A 24,957-nucleotide genomic window follows, 5' to 3' on the forward strand; every position below is an offset into this window, starting at 1 on the left:
GGCATGGATGCGAGTAGGTTAAATGAATCAAGAAACAGCCCAGTCTCACAGCTCCCACTCACCCACAGCTGGATTCCCAGCCTTCCCAGGTGGATGGGGACCCCCCTGCTCCCTAGCTTATCCAACCCAAGAGTTCTTGGGAAAAGTGTGCGATTTTGCAATAGTGCCCTGGTTATTTGTGAGTTAAGTGACATGAACTCAAGCGACGGGATGGTCTGTGGGTTGATAAACTGTCAGAAGCCTTTGACTTAAACCTTCTGCCCTAGCAGTCACTGTGATACAACTGCATGGAGAGAGATCACAGAGGGCTTGTGGGACAAGGGGGAGGCACGTCAGGAGGTGACGGAGCAGCGCGTGTACCAAAGAATCCTGGAGCATCAGCCCCCCTCTACCCACCTCCTGGTAGCATCTTCAGAGCGAGCCAGGCTTGCAAAGGGCAAGTTTCCATTGGCAGGAAGGTGAGAGATGTCCATATGGGGCTCATATGTGCATGGGTACACGTGTGGGTGTCACAGCAGGGCGCACACTGAGCTGCCCTCTGAAGCCCACCATGGCTAAGCAAGAGCTCATTTCACCACTGGTCAGAGGTGGGCCATGCCATGTGAGGCAGTAGAACGACTGACCTCAGCAATGCAGCTCTGCCCCATCATCCACACAGCCACAGGCACGGTTCACATCCAGCCCTTTGGGCCCAGCAGCAGCTCCCAGCCAGCAATGGGAAAGGGAAGGTGAGAAAAACAGGATATCTGGGGCAGGACCAACCCACTGCTGGCATCTGGCTGCGATGCACTGCATGGAGGGAGGCAGGGGCTCTGCTTGCAGCACTGAGCAATGCTGGCTTGGACGTTGTATCACCCCTTTCTCCCTCCACAGACTCTGTGAGATAAACAAGGCTGAGGCGTGAGTGCAGCAGGTTGTCCGGGTGGTTTGGGAGGGGAGAGGCAACAGCAGGCTGGAGCAGAGAGGAAACGTGATGTGTTTCAGTCTGGTGGCCACCTGAATGATGCACAAATGCCTGATGTGGGGCAGACTCTGCACCATCATGATGCTCAAGGTGCTGCCAGAGACTTTTCCCATGGCTTCCCCACTTGTGACAGAGAGTCAAGGGAGATACAGAGCTAGGTCCAGCTGTGCTGAGCCCCTGCCCTCCCTGGTCCTTCGGGTGCAGGGTTCACCAGTGCTTATCTAAGTGCCCCCAGCAAAGTCAAAGGTCTCCTCTTCTTGCCCTGCTTCTCTCTTCCCATTTTCCACAGCTATTACATGGCAAGGAGCTATTGCAGGGCCTTCAGCTTCTCCTGAGCTGGACTTGACATGTGCTTTCTTCCCCAGAGATAACACCATATCCTGCCCTTTACCTCCTCTCTCCAACTCTCCCCCCTCCTTTCATACCTGCAAGACCACAAACCGGCAGGAAACCAGTTTAAAGGGCCATCCCCTTGGCAGATACCTTCAACAAGCCTGAGACATGGCCACAGAGTCCTTTGCAGCAGAGCTTCACCCTGTCAGGGTAAAAGAGAGGAATGGCCCCAGGAGCAGAGCTGAATCTGCCCATGCCAGGTCATGCTTCCTGCTCTCAGCCCATGAGAGAGGTCCTGACTGTCACCAGCCCCAGGCTCACATACCACAGGGCAGCACCATTGCACGGAAAACAGACCGGACCTGGGTGAATGGAGATCTCATGGCTTTCAGGGCATGGCTGCACCCACTGGCAGGGCAGCAGGGCAGGTCTGACCCCTTGCTCCTTCTACACCATTGCAGAGTCCACCTTGCCTTACCTGAGCCTGACCTACAGCAATTCCCTGGTAGGCATTCATAGTGTGATTGGTGGCCCTGGTTACAGACCCCACCTGTTACCGCGCATCTTAGCCCCAAAGGATTTGGCTGAAGAAGCTTTTCAGGTGGTGCTTTTTTCTCAAAGTGGGTAGCTTGAAAGAGTGAATCATAGAAGTCTTTTCTAGAAGGTCTGGCTACATGTTTCCTCTCCTCCCTCCTTCCTCACCTTTTGTAAGTCTGATAAAGTCACATCCAATCTACCAGCATCTCGCCTCAAGGGGCCAGGGACGTGCACAAGCACAACCCCTGCACTTCCTGAAGACACATTTCTACCTGTTTTCTCAGAAGTAAACAAAAACTGTGAAGAAGGCTGAGCTCTGACCTGCTGAGTATTGCATTTACTTGATATATATAGCCCTAGCTCTGGACTAATTATGTTTTCCACCCCTTGCCAAACAAAGCATCTGGTACATGTCAAACCACAGGAGAAACTATGTGAAGATGATTTAAGCTCAAAACAGAAGGTCCTATATGGGCTTCTCCGCTTGTTTTCTTGTCCACTTCTCCACTTCAGCGGGAGTCTCCTCAGTTCAAACCCCAAATAAAAGAGAAACACCACGGGGAAAACAGAAAGCACTCACACATACGAAGTACTTGATAGAAGGATGTGGTGAAAATGTCACAAGAATCCGATACCCCTTAAGGGAACCCCAGCATTAGCCCAGTCTTCCTCAGTATAATTAATTTTTTGAACCCTAATCCTATAAACCATTGTATTGTCCTGGGTTTTTTTTGGTAATTTCCAAAGAATCCTTCCTTGAATTTGTTTAAAGTTTTCCCAGCAAAGAGGAAATTACCCTAAATATCTTTAGGGTAATGGTTCTCCACAAAGTAAACAGAATATTGCCAAGGATTGCCATGGGAAGTTTCAGAACTGAGTTAGACTTTGTACGTGTCTCTTTCAGGTCACTGTCTTTTCCATCACACTGTTTGGTGATAACCAGAGATAGAAGGAATAGGCTGGGAGGAAAAAACAGATGTAAGTGCAAAACAAACAGCAAAAAAAGTTTAATATCACTGAAAAAAAATATGTACAAAAGTTCTTGGAGTTTGTTTGGTTTTGTAACATGAAGCACCATTAATTCCACAGTACGTTACAACTCAGCCTACTACACCTTCCAGAAAGCACCCAATACTCCTGAAATCTGATTTAGCACCAAGGGTTTGCCATCTTGTTTAGCACCAAGAAGCCTGTTAAACACACCCTTTGGTCCCCCTGCCCTCCTCTCTCATGTGCAGCAGGCACTATCTGGCTGCTTATGAGACCTGTCACTGGCATTCAAACACCAAAGAGAAAAGGAGGAAGAAGGAAGCTTGTTTCTGGAGATATTGTGTCTTAGAGAGGCTTTTTTCTCTCCAGGGAGACACAGGGGCACTATACTCTGTAAATAGACAATACCTGGGTTTGCAGCCAGTTGAGGAAGAGAAAAAGGGATTTGGACCTGAGCATCTCCTCCAGCATGCTGCTTTCAGGCATGCTATGGCCTGAAATCCTACCTCTGAGCAATTCCATGTGCTTGACCTACTAAGGGAGGGGAAGAAACTCACAGCCTCCTTTCATTCCCATGATCCCATCATCACATGTTTTCCTGGGAAAAACCCAGCTTTGCCTCAGTGAAACCTTGCTGTTATACCCACTGCCTCAAGTGACAGTGGTGGGGAGGATCCAGGGCAGAAAGTGCCTGAAATTCATTCCAGTCTATACAGCTTCCTTAGCAAAGCAGGGAGGGTAAGAGAGAAAACGTCCGGAAATTTTCTCAAGTTCATTTTTAACATTTAGCCTGGGTCCTTCTGCCTTTGCCAGCCTGGGCTGAGTGTACTGGACCTGGTCCTGTAAAACAATGCGTATCTCCTGTGGGAGAGCTCTGGAAGTCCCAGGCACAGATTACAGCTAATCATGAGACTGCAGAAGCTAGATGAGTCAAAAGACTTCATTAGCAGTGGTGGGCAGTGGAGAAATAGTTTCTCCTGCTTGTCCTGTATTGAGACTCAAAAAAGAGACAACCCTCGGCATTGATGTTTACGGAGCACCACAAAGCGTGGATATAGGTTTCCCAAAGTGCTGAGTCAGCCTCACCTGCTCCTCCCAGGATAACAGCAATCCCAGAGGGATGTGAGACCAGTAAAAATGGTACTAGAAAAACCTACCGCTGACATTCCTTTCCTACTGTGATGTTTACAACCTGATGAAAAGAGGGAAAGTTTGTTTTAGCCACATGCTTTTCTCAGTTGCTCTGATGAGGTTGCCAGTAAAGGGCACAGACCAAACGGCAGGGAAGCTTTTTCACCCTGGGGGTGAGGTGCTGTAGTCTCACCTCTATCTCTTTTCCATCACAGAGGCAAAGAAGTGCCAACCTGACCAGCTGTGGAACTGATTTAACAGTGATTACCCCTACAGCCTCCAGCTCAAGTTCTGAAACAACGGTCCCTCAATACCAGTGTGGGAGAACCACCTTCAGGAGGACACTGTAATAGCATGCAGGAGGCACCGGCAAACCTCGGGGTGACTGGTGATACCAGTAGAAGGCCATGGGGGCACATCTGCCAAATACAAGATTCAAGTTCACTGCCTGGACTAGCTTCCCACAGCTGGGGAATTGAGAGCGAATAGCACCCTACGGGAGGTTTAGAAGGGAAGTATGGTAGGGCTGTCTCTTTTGTTCTGTACTTATGATCCCTAGTGGAAATAGAGTGGTGGACTATACTGACTCAATGCAGATGCCTCTGAAGCATCTGGCTGAGTGTCTGACCCTTCATCTCTCCAAAGAGCCAGAGCTGTCACAGAGGAGTACAATCCCACCAGGCCCAGATTTTACAGCCAGCCTGGACACTGTGACCCAGCAGGGTGTCTAAGGAAAGCCAATGCCATACTTCAGAAGGCCATCAGTCCCCTTTTTAGAAAGACAGTACCATCTCTCACCAGTCCCACACCTTCCTTGTGCTACAGGAGGTCAGCAGAACCCAGTCCATGCTCCAGTCTATAGGAGTGAGAGGTGACATTAAAGCTGCGTTGCAGGCTGCAAAACTGGCCTGTCTAGTTGGGATGGAGAGAAGCCAGGATGAACCCGGCAGTGGGGACTTTCTAGCCCTTTCTACAGCAGCCTTTTGTGTATAAAGCTCCAAGGAGGGATGCATCCCCAAGAGCAGCACCGTAGCTTTCCTCCTGCTCTAGGACCCAGAATGCCAGACACAGCTCACTGGCAGATTTAGAAGAAGCCAATAACCAAAGTTGGGGTCATGAGGGAGGGGGCAAGAGATGGTAGTGTCACACTGTAAGTGGACAGATACAGGCCTGACTACAAGAGAGCGTGAGGCAGGAGCCAGTGTGGCAAATTTCACACTCAGTGCCTGAGACTTGAAAGGCCCATTTCTAAGTGATTTGCAGTGGTTGCGGGCAGTAATGAGAGAGAGGAAGAAGGAAAAGGCCAAAGAGGCCCCAAGGAGGAGGAGAGGCAGTTACTCAATGCTGGGCTTGACCAGGTACCCATTGAAGGTGATGTACACATCAACATCATCACTGTAAATGGCATTCTCCCGCTCCCGCTTGTAGAGCCTCACCCAGATCTCATCATTTTCCTGAAGCTCTAGCATGAGGCTCTGGCTCTGCATGATGCTGCGGTCGCTGGGCTGGGCATACAAGATGACTGCCTCTTCTTCATTGTGCATGATGTGCATGTAGGTCTCCTTGAAGTTCCAGGTGTGGACGTTGAGGCTGAAATAGTAAAGTCCACCTACATAGCAGTAGAATTTGCCATTGAACATGTCAAAGTGGCTGTAGAGGTTGACGAAGACAGTGTCGAAGATCAAGACCTGGTAGCCCTCGCTGCTGTGCAGTGCTTTCTTGCGACCAACAGAGAATGCAGCATACTGATGCTTGCAGGGGTCTCCTGCTATGCCCATCTGTCCTTTACTGCCTTTCTGGCCCTGGGCTCCCCTCTCACCTCGTGGTCCTTCTTTGCCCCATTTCCCTGGCATCCCAGGCTCTCCCCGATCTCCCTTTTCTCCTGCAAGAGAAAGCAGAGGACACAACTCCTGTGTGATACCAGAGGGAGAGGTGGAAGTGGTGGCGAGAAAGCCTAATGAGGAGGCAGAGGATTGCTCCATAATGGGGCAATGCCAGAAAAAGGAACACTCCTGAGGTTCACAGTATCATTGTTCTTCATGGGAAAGGAGCTAACAGAGATCTGGGTGCAGCTGGGGTTTCTTCTTTTATGACCCCCCCTGCTCACCACATGATATGGCCTTGCTGGAGACAGGAGAACCTGTCCCTAAGAGACTTCAGTCTGAGAGGGAGCCCAGCAGTACAAAGTACTACTGTGGCTTTTGACCTCTTCTTTGTCCTCCGCACTCCTTTATCTCCAGGAGGATGCTGCAATAGCATATAGGAGGCAGGGACTGACTCTGCCTTGCTACACACCTCCCCTATGGCCCAATTACCCATGTAGTGTGCACACTGTTGTTGCTGTAGGCTGGAGAAGGGGAAGAAGTGCTAAAGCCTGTGGGAGAATATGACTCAAGAGGAACAATGAGGTGGGTCAGAGGAAAAAGATGCAAGCTGGACTTGGTGATTGTGCAGTGCAAATTAGAGGGGTGGTACTTTGACAATACCAGCATCCTTTGGGCATCCTGTATAATTAATATTGCAGTTCTATCCTGGGGTTTGGACAGGCATCAATACAGAGAGAAAGCAGCACCAGAATGTACTTTGTGTATAGAGAGAAGAGATGGGAGTCAGAGAGAAGCCTCCAGCACAAGTGACAGCATCTCAGATTTGTGTCCTGCTCTTTTCCTCCTCTCCATTCCCTGCATGGTAATGCAGGTCGCCCTGCAACACATTGCTCTGGCCCAGGCTTCTATCTGCCCCAGTTCTGAGCCTTGATGGACTGCAGCTATTTCTAGGCTGGGCAGGGAAGGGGGAACATCTGCCCAGCTAGCCCAAAGGAACCACAGAGCAACAATAAGTGAATGCAGCAGCATCCAGCTGGGAACAAGCTTTTGCCCACAGCAAAGGCTAAAAGGGGAGCCCTGAAGGGAGGAGCTGATCTAAAATAGGGAGCCTTTTCCCGTTAGCCAAGCCATCCAAAGCAGGGTGGAATGAGCCGGGGGTTGCTGCCAGTTAGCCTGAAGGTGCTTACAAATAGCTGCTCCCTCCCTTTGCCCTCTTCCTGCTCCAAAATTCATGGGATCCATGGAGCTGGAGAAGGTTTTCCCACAGCCTTCTCAGGTGCCAGTGCCTACCCTCCACACATGCTTATTTTGCAGCTGGATAGAGACTTCTCTTTCCCTTAGGCACTATGGGACTCTGGAAGTCTGAAACAAGGAAGGTATCCTCCCATCTTGGCAAGTGACTGCCACTGCCTCTCCTGTGCTAGGAGGCAGGAAGAGCTAGTAGCAGGCAGCATCCTGAGACACAGAAGTCACAGCATGGATGCAATGACTTCCCTTTGCTCAGGCTACTCTTGGTCACAGCACAAGACATCCCAGGGCCAAGATGGGCACTTACCCTTCAGTATGGTGATGTTGATATAGGGACGGACCTCCGGCATTGGGTAAGGCAAGTGATGGTGGCTTGGGGGGAGCCGTGGGGCATCTGTGGAAGAGTCCAGTGGGTCACAACAGCGTTTGCAAGCACCAGAGGCTGGTTCTGTGAGGTTGGGCTCATCAGTGGGTGCCCCAAGCACAAGAGGGAGAAGTAGGAGGGTCAGGGGTGTGCGCAGGTAAATTGTGTCCATGGTGACCTGGGAAGATATGAGGAAGTGCCAGAGGTGTAAGAAGGGGAGGACACGGGCAATGGAGTAGAAATCACCACAAATCCTCTTTCTGTGGCTGAAAATGGCATGGTCCTGTGGCGGGAGTTAACATGCTTGAAGTCCCTGAAGGCTCAAGGATGCAATGTGAGCGATAACCGCATGGCCCAAGAGGATGTCCTTCTGCCCAGACCAATGGAGACTAGGTGCCCTTGCAGAAGGCTTGGCCCTCACTAGCCAAACCACAGGAGCCACTAGAAGGTTCAGTCTCCAGATACAGGAAGAAGACATGGCAAACCACACCCTCCCTTTTGCAAAAGCATGTTCTGGTAGGCTGCTAAATGTATGAGGAGGGCTATAAAAATCTTCTCCAGTCCTCCAGTCACTAGGTATCAACTCTTCATGGGAGTCCAACCCAACAACCCCCCTGTCCCAGCTGGAGTCTGACCCATCTCTCTCTTCAGAGGGGCCCCTTTCCATTTCCCCACACCAAATCCCATCCCTCCCGACCCCAGGGCTCAGCTGGGTTCTCAGCCAAACCTCAGCACCTTTCCAAGGGGATGACGGCTCCTCCAGGAGCAGCGAGCAGTGCTGGGTTTTTGCGGATGGACCGGAGGGGAGCTGCTCCTCTGCAGAGGGTAGGGAAGCAAAGCGCGGAGCAGGCAGCCTGCAGAGAAATATGCTTACGAAAGACAGACACGCAAACAAGCCGAGCAAGCCCCTCTCGCAGCCTCTGCCCCCCTTCCCTCTGCCTGCGCCCCACTGCAGCGTGGCAGCTCACCCGGGAGGCTGAGGGCTCCCCTCGGTGCTTCCCAGCCCCTGATCCAGGGCTCCCCGCTGCCTGCAGGGCCGGCCCCCCGGCCCATGGCTTTAAGAAAGCTGGCTCTTGGCACAGGCACTGCTGAGCGCTGGCTTGGACCTGCTCCCTCCCCTCTCCTCTCCCTCCCTCTCCCTCCTTGGCTTTGGGCGCCCTCCGTTGCAAACCGGCTTGGGTTTCGGTGCCTTTTAACTCTTTCCTAGATAGTGCCTTGTCTTTATGTATTTTGGTTTGCTCTTTTTTCTCTGCCTTCTTGCTTCCAACAGCCTTCCTCTGGTCAGCCACGCAGGCAGCATAGATTGCGGCTCCCTGTGCAAAGGGTGGGCAGGCAGCAGGGCAGTGTCCCACCCTGAGCACCGAAGGACGGGCAAGGCGAGGTGCATCAGTGCCTTCCTTCCGGTGGGATGGTGCATGACTCTGCTCTCCTTTGTATTAGTCTGTTATCCCATGGGCTATGGGTCCCAGCCCCTCATTTGCTGGCCACACTCCCTCCCCAGCTGTGCTTGTCCCACTCGGTCTCCACACTTCATCTTTCATTCTCTCCTGCATTGTTTCTTCTGCACGTCACTGTGGCCTCTTGCCCCAGCATGATGTTCTAGCAGGTTTATGTGCCAACTGGGAGAGGCATCAGTCCTTTCTCTCTCTAGTCATCCCCTCTCCCTGGGCAGAGCCCAAAGCCTTGCACTCTGGCGTGTGTCATGCCCCGGTCATGTTCCCTGGTTAGATCCCAGCTGCCTGCCAGCAAAGCTGAGAATCTGAAGCAAACCCTGGCCGTGATCTTTGCCCCCAGCCTGGCGCCAAGCTGATGTGCTTATGCTGTTGGGGTAAGCACCATGTGAATGCACCAGTACCTTGGAATGAAGGGCATGCTGCAGAAAGGGATGGACAGGATGGCTTTCCTTACACTGCAGAATCTGTTGGAAGTGGATTTGGGGGATTCTACCCAGCAGCAAAACTGGATTTGCAAGCTTACACCCTAGGGAACATGCACATATTTATCTCTTGGAGGCAGAAGGAAGCTCTCTCCTGCGGGGCCCAGAAGTGCCAAGTCAGCACTGTGCCTCCAGCAGTTTCCAAGAGAAGCTGTTGAAGGCTCCAAGGTTTCTGAGGGGGAAGGATTTTTGTGTGTGTCTACGTGTGCTTGGACTTCTCTTTGCTGTTTTCCTTCTCCCACTTGGTTGGTTTGGGAATGGGAGGCCCCGCTTCCCAGAGAGTGGCTGGCGTTTGGCAGGACCCCAGCACCACTGGAGAAGCAAGCGGAAAACTCTGGGAAAATATGTGCCGCGAGCTGGGGGGAAGGGTGGAACGGGGGCTGGGAAGCCTGGAGATATTCTCAGGCTGCTTGTCAGCCTGGAGCTCAATGAACATGGGCTGAATATGCCTCCCAGCCGGGATGGGAAGAGAACCAAGAAATCCTCTGTTGTGCTCGTGAGTTCTTAGCTGGGCTCCAGCACTGACGTTCAGTGAGCCCCACTGCAAGTCTCACACGTCTGCCTGTGCCTCAGTTTCCCCTTGTGGAAAATGAGAGGGGGAAAGGCCAGGGCAATACCTCTTGCTAATGGAGCCTTGCCAGCTGACAGAAGCTGGGTTTTGTGACCCATTGTGTTGTCTGCTCCTGCCTGCTGCTGGTGGGGATCTGGCAGCTGACAGTACTATTGAAAGCCAATAAATTTTCTGGGGTGTGTGAGAGCTCAGACACTGACACTGAAGGCAAAGTTCCTCTCCGTCCCATCAAAGCTACTGCAGTCCCTCACTCCCTTGGGTGTTCCTGCCTGGCTTATTTCCAATCATTCTATTATCCCCTTTTGCAGCCCTTGACCTTATGTCTGCCCTCCTCTGCTTTTCCAAAGGGGAACAGGTAGCAGAGAGGCCAATGTCCTCATTTCCATCCCACATTTCCATCTGCACTCCTGACCTGCTTACAACCAAGCAAATGTTCTCTGTGGAGGACCTCATCAGCTGGGGCCTTCGCCTTTGTCTCATCTGACTGCAAGAACAGCTCACAGTGGGCAGTGAGCAGGACTTTGTAGTTAATGTCTTGTCTAAGCTGAATAGGGACCCACAGGGAGCCAGCAAACAAAGACTTGCCCTGGTGGCACTGCCCAGCTGGGCAGCAGTTATGCCACTAAAGACACTTTTTGCCAGGGTAATATCACCCTGCCCCCTGAAAGGAACTGTCTGTACCAGCAACGTTTTGCCAGGGCAGCCCTATTTGCAGGAGGTCTTGGCTTGTACGGCCGAGTGCTCAAAGATACGAGTTTTGATAATGCTATCCAACTGCTCTGCCAGCCACACTTCTAAGTGTAAACCAAGCCTGAAGGCACCTTGTGTGCTCAACAATCTTCCCTCTTCACACACTTGGCCTTGGAGGCAGCCCAGGGAAGCTCTGGCCAGACTGGATTGCAATAATCCCTGCTCAAAAACAGCTGCTTCCTCCTCCTCCTGCATTTCCTCCCTTATCTGCAACCCCCCCAACACAGGCTAAATAGGGGGATACAGCCTGGCTCTCCCCAGTGACTGTCTCCATCCCATCAACCCTCTCTACCTCAGGTACAGAAGGAAGGAAATGACTTTGATGTTTCCTTCCCCTGTCCAGCCCCTGTGTACAGCTCAGCTTCCCTGCTGCACATGTGGATCCCCTGCTCTGCTATACATACACACATACTTGCATCCACCTGCTGACATACACACATTCACACTTCACTGCTTCTCCCTCCCCAAAACCTCCGGAGCAGAGGTACCAACCGCACCAAGAGGCAGAGAAACATCCCCTTCTCTTCCCCTTCCTGGATGCTTCTCCCCTCCAGCTGCTTTCCCTTTCCCCTCTTCCCCAACCCTTTGTCCCTGCTCTCCGAGAGCATCGCAAGCCGGGAGGGGAAGCGGAGGAGCTCTTACCTCCGGTCCCCTCCGGAGGGGTCCCGCGCTGGGTTATCTGTATCCTCAGCTGCTCCTGGCTAGCAGCGTGGGGAGGGAGGGCTGCCGGGGCCCAGCTGACTCCACACAGATGCTTGCCAAGTGCTCTTATGTAATTACTGTCTTCCCCATCCTGCCTCAGCGGCCTTTGTGAGTGCCTCCCCTCCTGCTCTGGCCCGTGTCAGGCTTGGCTCTCCCTCCTTCCCTCCCGTCCTTTCACCCACCCCACACAGCATCACACAATTTGCTCTGCTCAACAGCTGATTCCTTCTGGAAGCAAAATTCAGGCTTTTGGCTACTGCCATTGCTACCCTTGGAAAGAGAGCTCACGTGTCGCAAGAGCTGGGAACAGATGCTCTGCGCTCACCTCCTCTCCATTCACTGCCCAACCGCTGCCAGGTACCTTTGCCTTGCCATTCTTTAGTGCAAAGGGGGCACCTGAGACATGGAAATGTGGCAGTGTGTTTTGATGTTCAGTAGTTTGGGGTGCCCATGGGCTACCCTGGAGCAGCAGCTGGCCCTCTGCCATGTCGGCATCACTGATCACGTCTGGCCAGGCTGCGGGGGGAGTTGGGAAGACTAGATGACCTTTAAAGGTCACCCTTCCAACTCAAACCATTCTGTGATTCTATGACAAGATGAATCTTTTCCAGCCTGTGGACTCCATGGCTATGCACAAGGCTTGTGTAACAGCCAGCCCTCATTACCCAGGAGCATCAGCACGGTAAGAAGTTATTGGTTTAGGATATTTTATACGTCACTGAGGATGAGCAGGCCTGTTGGATATCAGCTGCGTGGCTACATTTCCTTTTAAACTTCTGCCCGTGCAGGGCTTGGACCAACCGGGAATGACACATTCCCTGGCTGCCAAGTTCAAGGATGCTTGTGCCAGCAGGGATTGCTGCTGTGTGCTGCTTGTCAGCCTGGATTGTCTCACACAGAGATCGAGGGCTGGCAAAGCCACTGCATTTTCCTGCTGTGTGTTGCTGAAATGCCACGTTGCTGAGGAGCATCTGGAGGAGCCCTACACCTGTACTCACTGCTGCAGCAAAGCTGTTGCTAGACTTGGCAGTCTCCAGCACTGAGCATGAAAGCAGGAGCTTGTCTCCCACTTCCTGCTGCCCCCACAGCTTGTCCGAGACACCGCATGTTTGCCAGATGCTGCAGAACAGGGTATCAGAGGCTGGCTGACAAGCCACGTCAGTTGGATGTGCCTTTCAGCTAAGGAGGCATTACTCAGGCTGCCACTTTCCCCACAGGTAGCTTGTCCAGCTCAAATGTCCCACCTCTTACCACCGAGACAAGAAACGCTGCTGGTATCCACCCCAAAGGCTGGCATGTGATTACAAGCGCTAAGCCTACTGCAACCAGAGAGACTTGTGAGCATCTAGGCCCAGCAGCTTGGTGACATTGCAGCCTGGTTGAGGCAGTTCTTAACAGTAACCTTCAGCCGAGCCTGCTACATTCTGCCTTTCTGGATCTAAATGCCTCCTCCTCCCATCCACTCCTATGTAGACCCAGGAGCTTTGACCCCTGTGCTGTCCTCACACGCTTCTAGCCCTGCTCTGAGCAGTTACCAACAGATCACTTCTGTGGGCATCCCAACTCACACAAGGAGTGTTAAGGAAGGGCGACAGTGGTTAGGGCAAGAAATATCTTTTTCAGAGGTACCCATGAGCTTTCTCACCAAAGAAACAAGCACTTTGAGGTGAGAGGGGGAAAGGTGGTATTTAGGAGCTCACAGAAACTCTTGGATCTGTGACAGGTTCTTCCCACTAAGGGAACCACCCTGACACTGAGGGAGTTGAAACAGAGTGCTTCCCCCCTTTGTTTGGTAGCACTATCCTGATGGGAAGAGACCTTTTAGCAGGGCCTGTTGCAATAGGATGAGAAGTGATCCTTTTAAACAAGAGGAGAGATTCAGGCTGGATGCGAGGAAGAAATTTTTTATACTGAGGGTGGTGAAACACTGGCACAGGGTGCCCAGAGAGGTGGTGGATGCTCCATCCCTGGAGACATTCAAGGCCAGGCTGGATGTGGTTCTGGGCAGCCTGGTCTGGTTGAAGGTGTCCCTGCTCATTGCAGGGAGTTGGACTAGAATGAGCTTTGAAGGCCCCTTCCAACCCAAACTATTCTATGATTCTATGGTCCTAGAACCAGTCAACAAGGTAAGAGTCCTCCCATGTTCTCTGGCCATTTGACCCAGCTCGAGCATGTTCATTACTCCATCTTCAAGACAACAGGGCATGTGCACATTTTCTACCCATGCAGAAAAGCTCGATGCATTTCACAGCAGCATACCTCTGCTGCAACCATATGATGACTTCCAGTAGCTACAACGCCTCTGAGAGGTTGACAAAGAGTTCTGCATGGATCTCCAGGCGAATATGTGGGAATTGCAAGAAGACAGTGCTGTGGCAGAGGGGTCCTAACGAAAACCCCCACAACACCCCACGCTCCCTCAGCCAGCACACCTCGGGGTGTGCAGGGGTGTTGAGACATCCCCGCTTGGCACAGCCCTGCCTCAAACCCGAATTAAACAGGGAGAAGGCAGGGGTGTGAGGAGTAGGCAGGCTGCGGCTCCCGGCTCCTCGTCCCCCGCCCGCACAGACTCCAGTCCCCTATCCCGGCTCCCGGCGGCTGCCGACTGCCCCCTGCCGGCCGCGCTGCGCCTGCTCCTGGCTCCCTCGCGGCGCTGCCTCGGTGCCCGCTGCTCGTCCTGCCCACGGGTGGCACCGGTGGCTCAGGCTCCTTCGTCCTCTCTGCAGCCTCCCGCCCAGCACTGCCCCAGCTAAAGCCCACCGAAGGAACAGAGTGATCCGTGCGCGCCCAGGTCGTGAGTCAAGGCGTTCCTACCGTCTTCCCACCCGGCCCTGTTTGTCATGGATAGGACATGCTGCAGCCCAGGCACGTGTCTGCAGTTGGCTGCAGTTGATGTGCTGGGGATGTGTGTGTGTGTTTGTGCATGACGTGGTGTGAGATCTGAGCAAGCCGCCTGCCTTGTGCATGGCGTTTGCATATTTTATGCTTGGGAAGGCAAAGAACACCAAGTTTTCAGGAGCAAATATTTGCATATTTTCCAGTCGTTCAAGCAGATAAAGCATTTCCATTCTCTGTTGAATCCTCAGGAGAGACAGACACAGCTTCTGTTCGATGGTGTTTCCTGCCTCTCATCTACTGGCTACTCTATTTCCACAACTGGTTAACTGCTTCCTGCCCACTCGCCACACCCGCCTAGCCCATGGTCCTATAGAATAGTTGAAGCAGAACATGGCCTGGACAGGTTTGCTGTTGCCTGAGCTGAGCTGCTGTGTTTCCCTGCTGCCAACAAATACAGCGGCTCCCTAACAACAGCTTCAAATGACATTAAGTGTGGGCTGTGTTACTAACAGCCTGGAAATGCATCCTCACCTCTCCACACTGGAACCCCTCTCCAGTCACCATTCTCAGCTCTCTCAGTTTCTCTCCTGCAGAGCTCCACTGCAGAGGAAAAGGTTCGCTCTGAGTGGGTCTGAAGCTGCTCCAGGCCACTCTTGGGCTGGCAGAAATGTGTGTGGGTGCCCACATATGGTGGGTTTGTCTATGTGGAGGGGTCATTTGCAAGGTCCAGTTGCCATCTCCCAGTTTCAGCCCACATCTGGACTTTGCATATGAAGGAGTACATGCCATGTTCTTGCATTCATGCTTAGGCCAAGATACATGCATGCAATCACATAAACACTCATTTGTATGCATGTATACACATCACATACATATGCCTCTCTGTATCTGCTCTTGTTCATCCTGGCACATGAATATTAAACTCTATGAGCAGCTGGCAGAATGGGCTTTCCATGTTCCTAACACCCCATCTATGATCAAGCATTTGCTGGGAAGAGGCATTGCACAACGCTGCCAAAATCACTGCAGCCCTTTCTAGTCTCTCAGCTCCAATCTCTACGTGATGAGAATGAAACCTTTTGTGCAGCACAGAGCTTGATGGAGCCCTTATCTCCATGCCTCTGCACCCAGAATAGAAAACTCCATTTCCATATCTGACTGGGACAAATCCCCCTCAACACAGCCAGAATTTCACTCAGTCCCTAAGCAGGGTCCCCATGGCCTCTGAGTTTCCTGAGTCAACTGCACCATCGTTAGAAGAGGGAGAGGGATGACGAGGGCAGCTGGTGGTATCACCACAGGAAAAGATGGGGATTCATGAGGAGGAAGGCAAAGCTGAAGAGAGAGGGAGGGGTGAGGAGGCAGCAAGGTACTGCCCACCATTCCAAACATCTGTTCCAATGAAAATCAACCTTTTAATCAATGGTGACAGTTTACAAAATTTTGTAGTGTTCATTTTCTCCTCATGAATTTCAGACAAAAAAACTCTTTTCTTTTCCCTCCTCCAGTCTTATTCTTGGTTCATCTCCTTTTTATTTTTTTCTCCCGATTTGTCACTGAAAAATAAGATGCAGCATAGGGAGGAGGAGGAAACACAAGACAGAAAAATACGATGCTTGTGACCCTCTCCTTTTAAACTCCTGTTTAAACTAAATACCCCTTATTTTTGCAGGTCTCCCTGGGATACAACTGGTTTTCCTCAGCAGGCTCCCCTGCAGAGCTGCCTTGCTAGTGGGCTCAGACTCCATGTATCACAATGATGTCTCCTTGGCACACCAGTTTGGTGCTGACATCCCCATGCTTGGGCTCTTCAGAGATGTAGGTATTTTAAGAAGCCAACCAGTCGGTGGAGTTTCTTGAGTGGTGACTTGCAGCAGATGGAGCTGCAAAGGCGTGCGAAGTGAAGTCTCAGCTCAATTCAGTGGTGAAGGAGAGCAGCTCTGTTAAGCATGGTGGCAACTCCCCCCCCCCCCCCCCCCCAATGGCAGATGGGCAGCCCCTTGGTGGAGAAGGAAACCCTTCCTATATGTGCCCCCCACCCATCTGAGGTGCCTCCTGCAAGGTCTTCATTCACTGTCACACGCCTTTTTCAGTGCTTGGTCACCAACCACCAACAGTGCTACATGCTTCCCAGCTACTACCATTTCTCCTCTGTCCTACACTGATGGCTGTGCCAATGGTGCCCAGTATTCACTTTGCCCTGCTCCTCACTGCAAGAGGAGCAGCACAGCCCTCTACTTAAAGTGCTGTGCTGTCTGTCTGTCCAACCCCTTGATAGCTAGTCCTTTTTATCTTCCTACTATTTGTTACCCCATATATAGGCAGGATCTTTCTTTGGCAGTTCATTCCACTAGGATTTGTTGTGATTCCTCCAGTGGATGCTATGGGAGCTCCCCAAAAAGAAGAGGCTTTTTTAGTCCAACAGACTGTGTATCCCTCACCCATGAATAGTTTGGCTGCTTTTCTCACTGGGGCCCACAGTGTGGGCAGCTGATGCATGGATTGAAGGAGGAGGAGATGTGAAGAAGTAGCAGGGGATAGAAACTGAGAACCAAGCACTTTCTTTTCCCCACGAGTTGAGCCTGCCCTCTGGTGTGTCTGACTGTCCATTCTCAGGGGTACTTAGTAAGATGAGCTAAGGCATAGACGTGTGGGATCACTGGTAGGTCAGGTCCTGAGGCTGAGCCTACAGGTATGGACAGCTTGGCACTCACATCTCAGGACGGAGGACTCACAGGGACAATCCTTCTCTGTCAAGGAGGTGATGGTTGTACCAGTGTCTGAAAGTGTGGCTGAAAGCATGGCTGACTGTCTTTTCTTGGTCATGTTTGGAGCCCCTTTCCATCCTTCCTCTGCTCTTTGGCTTGGCTAGGACATGTCTCATCACCTGATACCCTGTCATGGTCCTTTCCGAACTCAGGTGCTCTGCACTGCAATTCCCCCGATGCCTTCCAGGCCTCCACTTCACACATCACCTTTGGGTGACCTTGTCTTTTGCTTCTTCATAAAGTGGTTCTGTTCCTAACGTCCTCAGCTGCTGCAGCTTGCTCTGCTTCCCAGTCCAATGCTTTTATCTTCCGTCCCAGCACACCTGACATGAGCCATCCCTTCACATCTCATGACTTCTCTCAAGTCACCTGTGAGACATCTTTCCATCAGCCAGCTCTTGTCACTGGCCCTCCACTGACTGCCTTCTTCAGCTTCTCCTGACCTCAAGAAAGCTTTTCTCCTCCTGGTGGGTCCCTGCTTCCCATTTCTCCAATTATTTGTGGAGAAAAGTGCCCAGATATAATGAAAGGCTCTTCTGATATGAGAGCCTTCTTGGTGGCTGTAGCTTAGCAACAACACTCATGGGGAAGTTCAAGGTGTGGGGACAGACATTTAGCAGAGCCTGCAGGAATGAAGCCGAAGTGGAGAGAGAGACCTTCATCCCACCCACCCTTGTACATCACTGCTCCTCTAGCCTGCACACTCAGACAGGCCCACCCACAACCTCCCACCAACAACTGATGCACAGAAGCAACAACTCATCCAACGCAACACACATACTCTCACAGTCTTACCCAAGCATTCACATGTGCACATTTCCACATATGCTTGCATGCCTACACATCACTATCTACCCTTTAAACATCCCATAATGACATACACACGCTTCCACATCCATGTTTGTATACACTTATACACATGCACACCACCTTGTGCAGTTTTGTACACTTATACACACCCCACAGCCATACACTGATTAGCGTCAGTGCCCAACCCATTCATACCTTCCACTATCCCTGACTCCTTGATCTACAATCCTCTTCAGCCATTCCAATGCTCATGCAATGCATACATACTTCTGCATACACATACCTTTGTACACATGCAGACACATAGTTTCTTATTCATTCTTAGCCACTCTACTTTTTCCCAAAGACGAATCCATTCCTAGTATTGCCCAGACTCCTGCAACCATAGCTCTCACACAGCGAAGATTCCCCAACCTCCCTCTGCTCCCTGCCCCATCCTGTACTGATACATGCCTTGATCTCCTGTACCAGCCAAACATTACTCCATACAGAGATCAACTCATCTCAAAGACATTGCGTATTGCTAGGAAAGCCAAAGCCGTATCTATAGCACTCCACTCCCCTAAACACACAGGTTAGTTCTGCCCAGTTGGCCTTTGAAGTCCAAAGGCTTTTTGTTTATTTACAATAAGGCTTAGGGAGAGACAAAGGGAAAGGACATTTCAGCTTGTAGGAAACCCTGCCTCCAGCCCATGCTTCGTTGTCTTCTACTCTTGTTATACCTTCCACCAGGGTGCATAGGCACCAGGAAAGCACTGAAGAATGCAAGGTGCTGGAAAGAAGTGTCCCATCTGCTCTCTCAGGTAAGTCTCACCAGCCTGCCCAGAGTCCATGAGAGCCCTGGAAAGGAAGAAGAAGCTTTGAGTGGTCTCCAGCCACAACCAGCATGGGTAGGAGGAATGTTGTCCCCAAGACTTACTGGAGAGCTAAAAAGGGGTCAGCCATACGTGCAACTGGCTGATATGTCTTTGCTGCAGACATTTTTCCTCCCTGTTTTTCTTTTAGGGTAAACTGCTTCTCATGTTTATAAGGAAGATAATCAAGGTCCTGGGATGCCTATTCATTCTATATGCCATTTGAGGACTTCCTTGAGGTGCCAGAATCAAATGGCAGCTGATGCCCTTCACCAGTGGGTCATCTAAGGATGGATCATGCAATTTAGGGCTGACCTTGCTTTCTCCATACTGTGAGTGCCCATCACCTCTTCACCTCTCCCTGGATTCAGTCCTTCCTTTACCTGGTACCACAAAAACCTCAGTTGTCTCTTCCAAAGCCAAGAGTAATGCCTTGTTTTTTCCAGAAGTTCATGGAGCCTTCTTCATCTTTAAACAGAGTCCTGGACTTTAATATTCCTTTGTATGAATGTCTTCCATTGCCTTTGAGGTCGAAAAGCACAGAGGGTGAAGGGGATCCCATGTCCCAGTGTCCCTTTCCCCCGCACCATCCCTTTCATCATAAATAACTGACATGCAACTTGTTGCTCTTTTCGCATCCCCCAGGCTCCTCGGGGAGTGGTTTTTGCTGGTTGCTTTCTCCTTCCCCACTGCTTAGAGGTTGCTCCTGCCTGTCATTACCATTCTGCGTGATCTTGCTGATCTCGCCCTCTTCCCCTTCATCGTCAGTCTTCTCGGGGGGGCACTCTGGCACCTCCTGGCTCTGGACACGGCGGGATGGCCGGAAGATGGCCCTCCGGAAGCCCTGCTTGAAGCGGTAGGAGAGGAAGCCATAGATGATAGGATTGGCACAGCTGTTGGCATACGGCAGCACCACCACGAGGAAGTAGACACCAAAGAGGGATGGCTCCTCTGGCAGTGGGCAGACAACATTGATTATGTTGAGGACATAGAAGGGGAGCCAACAAAGGATGAAGACAGCCACAACAGCCACCACCATGCGGGTCACTCTGCGCTCTGAAAGCTTGTGCTTGGAGGACAGAGCTCTCACCCGCCTGCCCGATGAACGAACCTTCACTACGATAAGAAGATAGCAGAGACAAATCACCAGCAGTGGCCCGAAGAAGCCCAGTGTGGCAGTGTAGACGATGAAGCCAGCTCTCCATACCGAAGCAGGCTCTGGCCACTGGATGTGACAAGTGTTCATCCCTAAAGGAACGTCTGAGAAGACGACCACGGGCAGCACCACTACAGAAGACAGGACCCACACAGTTGCACTCACAGCCTTGGCCACCCGTGCTGTTCTCCATTTGGAGGACTTCCCTGGGTGGACCACGGCCAGGTAGCGATCGACACTCATCACCGTCAGGCAGAAGATGCTGGTGAACTGGTTGATGGCATCCACAGCCATCACCAGGCGGCACATGAAAGACCCAAATGGCCAGTAGGACAGGGCATTTTGTGCAGCAAGGAAGGGCAGACCCAGCATGAAGAGCTCATCAGCTAGGGCCAGGTTCAAGATATAGACATTGGTCACCGACTCGCTCACAGAGTGCCGCAGGACCACGTAAATGACCAGAGAATTCCCAACCAGCCCCACCACACAGACAATGAGGTAGACCACGGGGATGAGGACACCACTGAAAATTACACCAGGGCTGGTGATGGTGGAGCTGTTGGGGGTGGTGAAGCCTGCCCAGCTGCCAGAGGCATTCCCCTCCTCGGACACCACTGGCGTGGGGAGGCTGAAAGCAGAAGTGTCCATAGCAGAAGCAGGGAACAGGCGCAGGGCAGTGTCCTTGCAGGATCAGTTACCAATCTGGAAGTGAAAGGAGGATAAAAAAGCCATTGATAGTGGGGACATGACAGCTGAACGGATAAAGCACAGATAAAAACACCACATTAACCGAGTGTAGGTGTGGATAGGCATGGGAAGTTGAGGTGAGTCTGTGGATGCTGGGAACTGCAAGATGTAGAACAGTTATCAACCCCATCTAATCCTGGGAGACACAGGAGTGGGCATGGAGTGACAAACAGGAACATGGCTCAATGTAGGTCAATGGATCCTCTCCCCTAGGGAAAATTCCTCTGGGAAAAGAGCCACATGCTAGTCTAGGGACAGGGAAATTTCTCTTCTTGCTAATGGCTTGAATACTGGGTCACCAGTGACCTGACTCTTGTTTATGAGTGGCAGGTGCCTTAGGAAAAAACAAGGGAAGAGCATCCAGTGACAAAGTGCAATTCCAGCTCTGGTTCACTCATTCACTGAGTACTCTCCTGCTTGCTGCAGCTCTTTTTGGACTGGCCAGGTTATCATGGGGTTGTTAGTCCCACCAGCAGAAACGAAAGCATCTCTACTCTCAGTCCAAGACAAGAGGCTGAGTTCAGCACCTGAGCTGAAGGCTTGCTGGTTTCTGTTAAACCAGTTTAGGAGTAAAGGAAGAGCTGGATTATGTGGGGTACACCAAGAAGGATCACGCCAGATTTCTCTTGTCTCTTTCTCTCTTGTTTTCTTTCACCCTGTAACACACTGCTAATGGAAGAGGCTTTGCCTGCCCCAGCTGTTTGCAACACCAAAGCAGTATCCCAGCCTTCCTAACCTGAGGTGCGCAACTGCCTGTCACATCAGGGTTTGGCATGGAAACAGCACTCAGCTCACTCGGGGAGAGCCTTGAACAAACAAGCTCTCCATTCACCACCAGCTCTCTGCTGACACTGGGTGAGAAGCTGCAGGCAGAGATGTGACAGATAAGGGAAGAACATGCCTTTTGTCAAGGTTCCAGATTTGTGAGATAGAGAGCCCAGCAAATACTCCAGGCCAGAGACACCCTGGGAAACCTTATGCATCATCTTCTTGATGAATTAGCTCCTTGGAAGAGAGGATGACTTGGTGGAAGAGAACAGGGACCCTGAAGCTCACCTTTACCCATCCCAACAAAAAGGGCTCTGAAGCTCCTCTGTTATGTAAATGAAAAACGGAAATCTCAAAGGACTCCCAATATTAACTACTTTCAGGAGGCCAGAAACACTCCAGAGACTTTTCCCCCAGATAGGATTTTCTGTACCACCATATCTTTCTTCACAAATGTCCTAATACTACAGGTTTCATTTGTTTTTGTAAGTGTCCTTCCAACTTCTGTATACCTTAGGGGAGACCTGAACTTCAGATGGATATCAGATAGGTAAACCCAACAGACTCCACAGGTGTATCAGATCTTATGTTGAAAGAACATCCTCTGATAGGCCCTTAAAGCCACAGTTGGGCAAATATGTCTTAAGGCTATATGCTCTACAGGCTACGGCATAAATGTTCCCTGTTATACTTAAATGAGCTTTAAAGAACTGGAATTGTTTAGACTTTCTTCATTTGCAGGTGCCTTGGGCTGTGACACACTACCTTGATAGAAGCCCATCTCTTGGGGTCCTGCAGTACAACATGTCATGAGTGACTGCAACAAATGGGCAAAGGGATTTGAAACTATTTCTAAGCTCAAGGATCTTTCTTCTGATTTTTTTTTTGTTTGTTTGTTTTTTTTAGTGCTGTTATAGTGATGCAAATCCCTTGTTGGAGGAAACAGGAGGCAGAGGCTTTTCTGGAGACAAAGAACCCTGCAAAGGGTGGCAGAGACCAGAATGGTATGTTCTCTAGAAGTTGAGGACCAAGTTAGGAATCCCTTTGGATGTTCCTCCAGAATGCAGAAGAACTTAAAAATAAAAAAGCATTTGGAGACAGAGCCCTACAAATATCAAATACAGATGGGGACACTCATGCTGGGGCTGAAGAGCATACGGGGAAGTGCCTGGGGTCCAGACCTCAAAGCTGGTTGTTCAGGCTGGGGTTTAGCAACCCAGTAAAGCTTGAGTTTGGAACTTCAGGGCTCAAAAGCCCTGTTAGAAATGCTAAGGCATGCAACACAAAGCACTGATTTACTAGAAACTTGTTCTCCTGCTCAGACAGCGGCAGTGGTGAAACTTTAAGCAAGCGTGGTCTGCCTGTGCCATTCTGACTTCGGCAAGTACCATCTACCAACTCAGATGCTGTATTACACACCCATTCTGGCTAGTTTGATGTCCTGTTGGACACCAGTGCCTCATCTGGGTTGGATCCACTCTACTGACTGCTTTGGCAACACCCACATAGGTAGGCATTGATGAGGAACCTTGCCCTCAGGCTGACTGGTAGTGTATTGGCATCTTCCTGGGGCTGTCCCTCAAGTGGAAAGTACCTGTTGCAAGTGACTTGGGATCCCCTAACACGTGCTGCCAGAATATAGCTGGTGCATACATCTGCAGAGCAGGAGGAAGGCAGAGAGGAAGGCAGAGATGCAAATCAGTGCCACCACTTTCTGTAGGAAAAAAAAAAATTAATAAATGTCTGCACTGGAAGTGAGGAGGAGGTGGATGCTAAAAGCTGAGCCTGGACCTGGTTACAAAACAGCAACAGGATCTGGGAGGGACCGCAGAGGCCAACAGCCTCCAGTCCCTCTTGCCCCCATCCCTGACTGTCCCCCTTGTTTCCCACTGCCCTGCTGCAGCTCAGAACTTCCCCTGCCTCACCTCGGGGCTGAGTTCTCTGTTGGGGACCAGGCGGGGCTGGGGGGGTCGGAGGGGCTGGATGGGCATGTTTCCTCCTCTGGGACTGCAGAGTTAACTTCTGCATGGACTCACACCCGCGGGAGACATTGGAAAGAGCCGCCTGGTACTTACGTGTCGCTGGGATGCACATTTTCCTCTGCTTCCCCGACAGAATCCGTGTCATGTTTTTTCCCCTTCCCTTTTCTTAAAGGCAACTGAGAAAAGCGGTCCGAGGAACGAAGAGGGTCCCACCGTGCGCTACCGGAGGCTCAAGTCCTGCCTCCCGGACCTGCCCATCTCCCCCTCCGTGGCCGGTGTTGGGCCGGGACCAGCTCCCATGCCCGCTGGTGTCCAGCCGGCCGTGCTGCCCTCCGGCCGGGGGTGCGCGGGCCCTCAGCCTCAAGGCGGCGGGGCTCTGCCCGCCGCTCCCGCCGCCATCCGCGGGAGACGGGGCTCGTCCGCCGGGCGAGACAGAGAGGAGCAGAGCGGCGGCTGCCGGGGGGGTCGGCCGGTGGCAGCCAATGGGCGCCACGCACGGGAACACCGGGAGAGAAAGGGAAGGAGGGGATGCGGGGGGAGAGAGCGAGGTGGGGAATAAAAGGGAGAGAAGGAGATGCAGGAGAGGGGCAAGGGGAGGGCGGGAGCGCAAGGATGAAGAGTGCGGTGAAAGAAGATGGGGATAGTGCAGAGAGGGATGCAGACAGCAGTTGTGTGGTGGGAGAGTAGTGTGTCTGTGGGGAGCTCAGCTCGGCTCCCCTGGCAGTGCAAAGCGCCTTATGAATCCCGTGAATGCCGAGGGAGAGGGGTTCCCTTTTCCGGGGATCTTGAAGGCAAGACCGGTGCTGCTCAAAGCCGCAGGAACACGGCAAAGCCTTCTGGCTGGGAACATGCTCAGAACCCAGCGTGGATGATGAGCACACAAACCCTTCTCCCTCCTGTTCTGCCCTACGAGCACCTCCAGGTGGATGGAGTGGAGGGCAGATGGGCAAACAGGGGATGACTGTCTCAACTCCCCCCCAGCCCCGCCTCCTCTGGCTCTATGCACAATCTCATATCTTTTGTACCTTCTTTGGAAAAAAGCTCCAGTTCCACATCCCCGGACTCTCCTGCCAGGTTTCATATGAGGGCACCCAGAAGAAACGGGGCAGGGCAAAAAAATAAGCTCATTTGTGTGAGCAGTTCTGCCAGGAAGGTAATTAAGGATCTTCCCATCCCATTCCCTGCACAAAGTGCTTCTCTGTAGTGTTCACACCATTCCCTGCCCTGCAGCCAGGATCAGTGACTCTTTGTACTGTGCAGGCACACAGCTTTTGACATTTGGCACTGCTGTTATGAGCATTTGAGCTCCTAAGGCCAATTCCAGCATTACAAGAAGCAGGAAGTATCTCTGAGAGAGGAATATATCCAGGGTCTGTGCAATTTTATGTCCAGCCAGTGCCACTGGCAGGTGACCAGCTGAAGGAGGTGCAGGGCTTGAAAGCTGTCAGGATGCCTTAGCCTAGATCTTGGCCACAATGCTGTCTGGATGCATACAGAATGGCACAGGTAGCACCCAGTGGTTATCTCTGTCATGACAGGGCAGGTATCTGCAGCACCATGTAGGGAGCCGCTGAGCTCGTATCTTGGAAGAAATAGAGCTGTGCAACAGCAGAGCTCTTCTCAGGCCAGCTACAAGTTGCAGGACTTGTTAGCACAAGCGGAGTCACAGAATCACAACTTCC

The 24,957-nt window shown here is 51.6% G+C and overlaps 2 protein-coding genes across 4 annotated transcripts; both read right to left on the reverse strand.

Annotated features, from left to right (window-relative positions):
- Positions 1-2,841: 2,841 nt before the first annotated feature.
- Positions 2,842-11,473, reverse strand: C1QTNF6 (C1q and TNF related 6). 3 transcript variants are annotated; one of them, XM_061445159.1, is made up of 3 exons: positions 11,293-11,473; positions 7,337-7,571; positions 2,842-5,837 (listed from the first exon to the last, which is right to left on the reverse strand). In XM_061445159.1, exons 2-3 carry the CDS (start codon positions 7,563-7,565, stop codon positions 5,290-5,292), a joined length of 777 nt encoding a protein of 258 aa, XP_061301143.1. In that variant the 5' UTR covers positions 7,566-7,571; positions 11,293-11,473; the 3' UTR covers positions 2,842-5,289. The 3 variants fall into 3 exon arrangements, with proteins under 3 accessions (XP_061301143.1, XP_061301145.1, XP_061301144.1); XM_061445161.1 differs by lacking the exon at positions 11,293-11,473 and adding an exon at positions 8,362-8,515; XM_061445160.1 differs by lacking the exon at positions 11,293-11,473 and adding an exon at positions 8,129-8,299.
- Positions 11,474-17,103: 5,630 nt separating this feature from the next.
- SSTR3 (somatostatin receptor 3) lies at positions 17,104-24,211 on the reverse strand. Its single transcript, XM_061445162.1, has 2 exons — positions 23,369-24,211; positions 17,104-20,480 (listed from the first exon to the last, which is right to left on the reverse strand). Exon 2 carries the CDS (start codon positions 20,424-20,426, stop codon positions 19,221-19,223), a length of 1,206 nt encoding a protein of 401 aa, XP_061301146.1. The 5' UTR covers positions 20,427-20,480; positions 23,369-24,211; the 3' UTR covers positions 17,104-19,220.
- Between the last annotated feature and the right edge of the window lie 746 nt (positions 24,212-24,957).

Source organism: Pezoporus flaviventris, unplaced genomic scaffold (assembly GCF_033815535.1).
Source record: "Pezoporus flaviventris isolate CSIRO_AGI_PZ_B2104156 unplaced genomic scaffold, CSIRO_AGI_Pfla_v1 ptg000002l, whole genome shotgun sequence".
NCBI classification, from domain to species: Eukaryota; Metazoa; Chordata; class Aves; order Psittaciformes; family Psittacidae; genus Pezoporus; species Pezoporus flaviventris.

Excerpts from the sequence above, each read along its gene's own strand:
- C1QTNF6 (XM_061445159.1), bottom strand. The coding sequence starts at position 7,565 with ATGGACACAATTTACCTGCGCACACCCCTGACCCTCCTACTTCTCCCT. Across the intron at positions 5,838-7,336 it reads CAACATCACCATACTGAAGG|GAGAAAAGGGAGATCGGGGA; the intron begins GTAAGTGCCCAT and ends TTTCTCTTGCAG.
- SSTR3 (XM_061445162.1), bottom strand. The coding sequence starts at position 20,426 with ATGGACACTTCTGCTTTCAGCCTCCCCACGCCAGTGGTGTCCGAGGAG.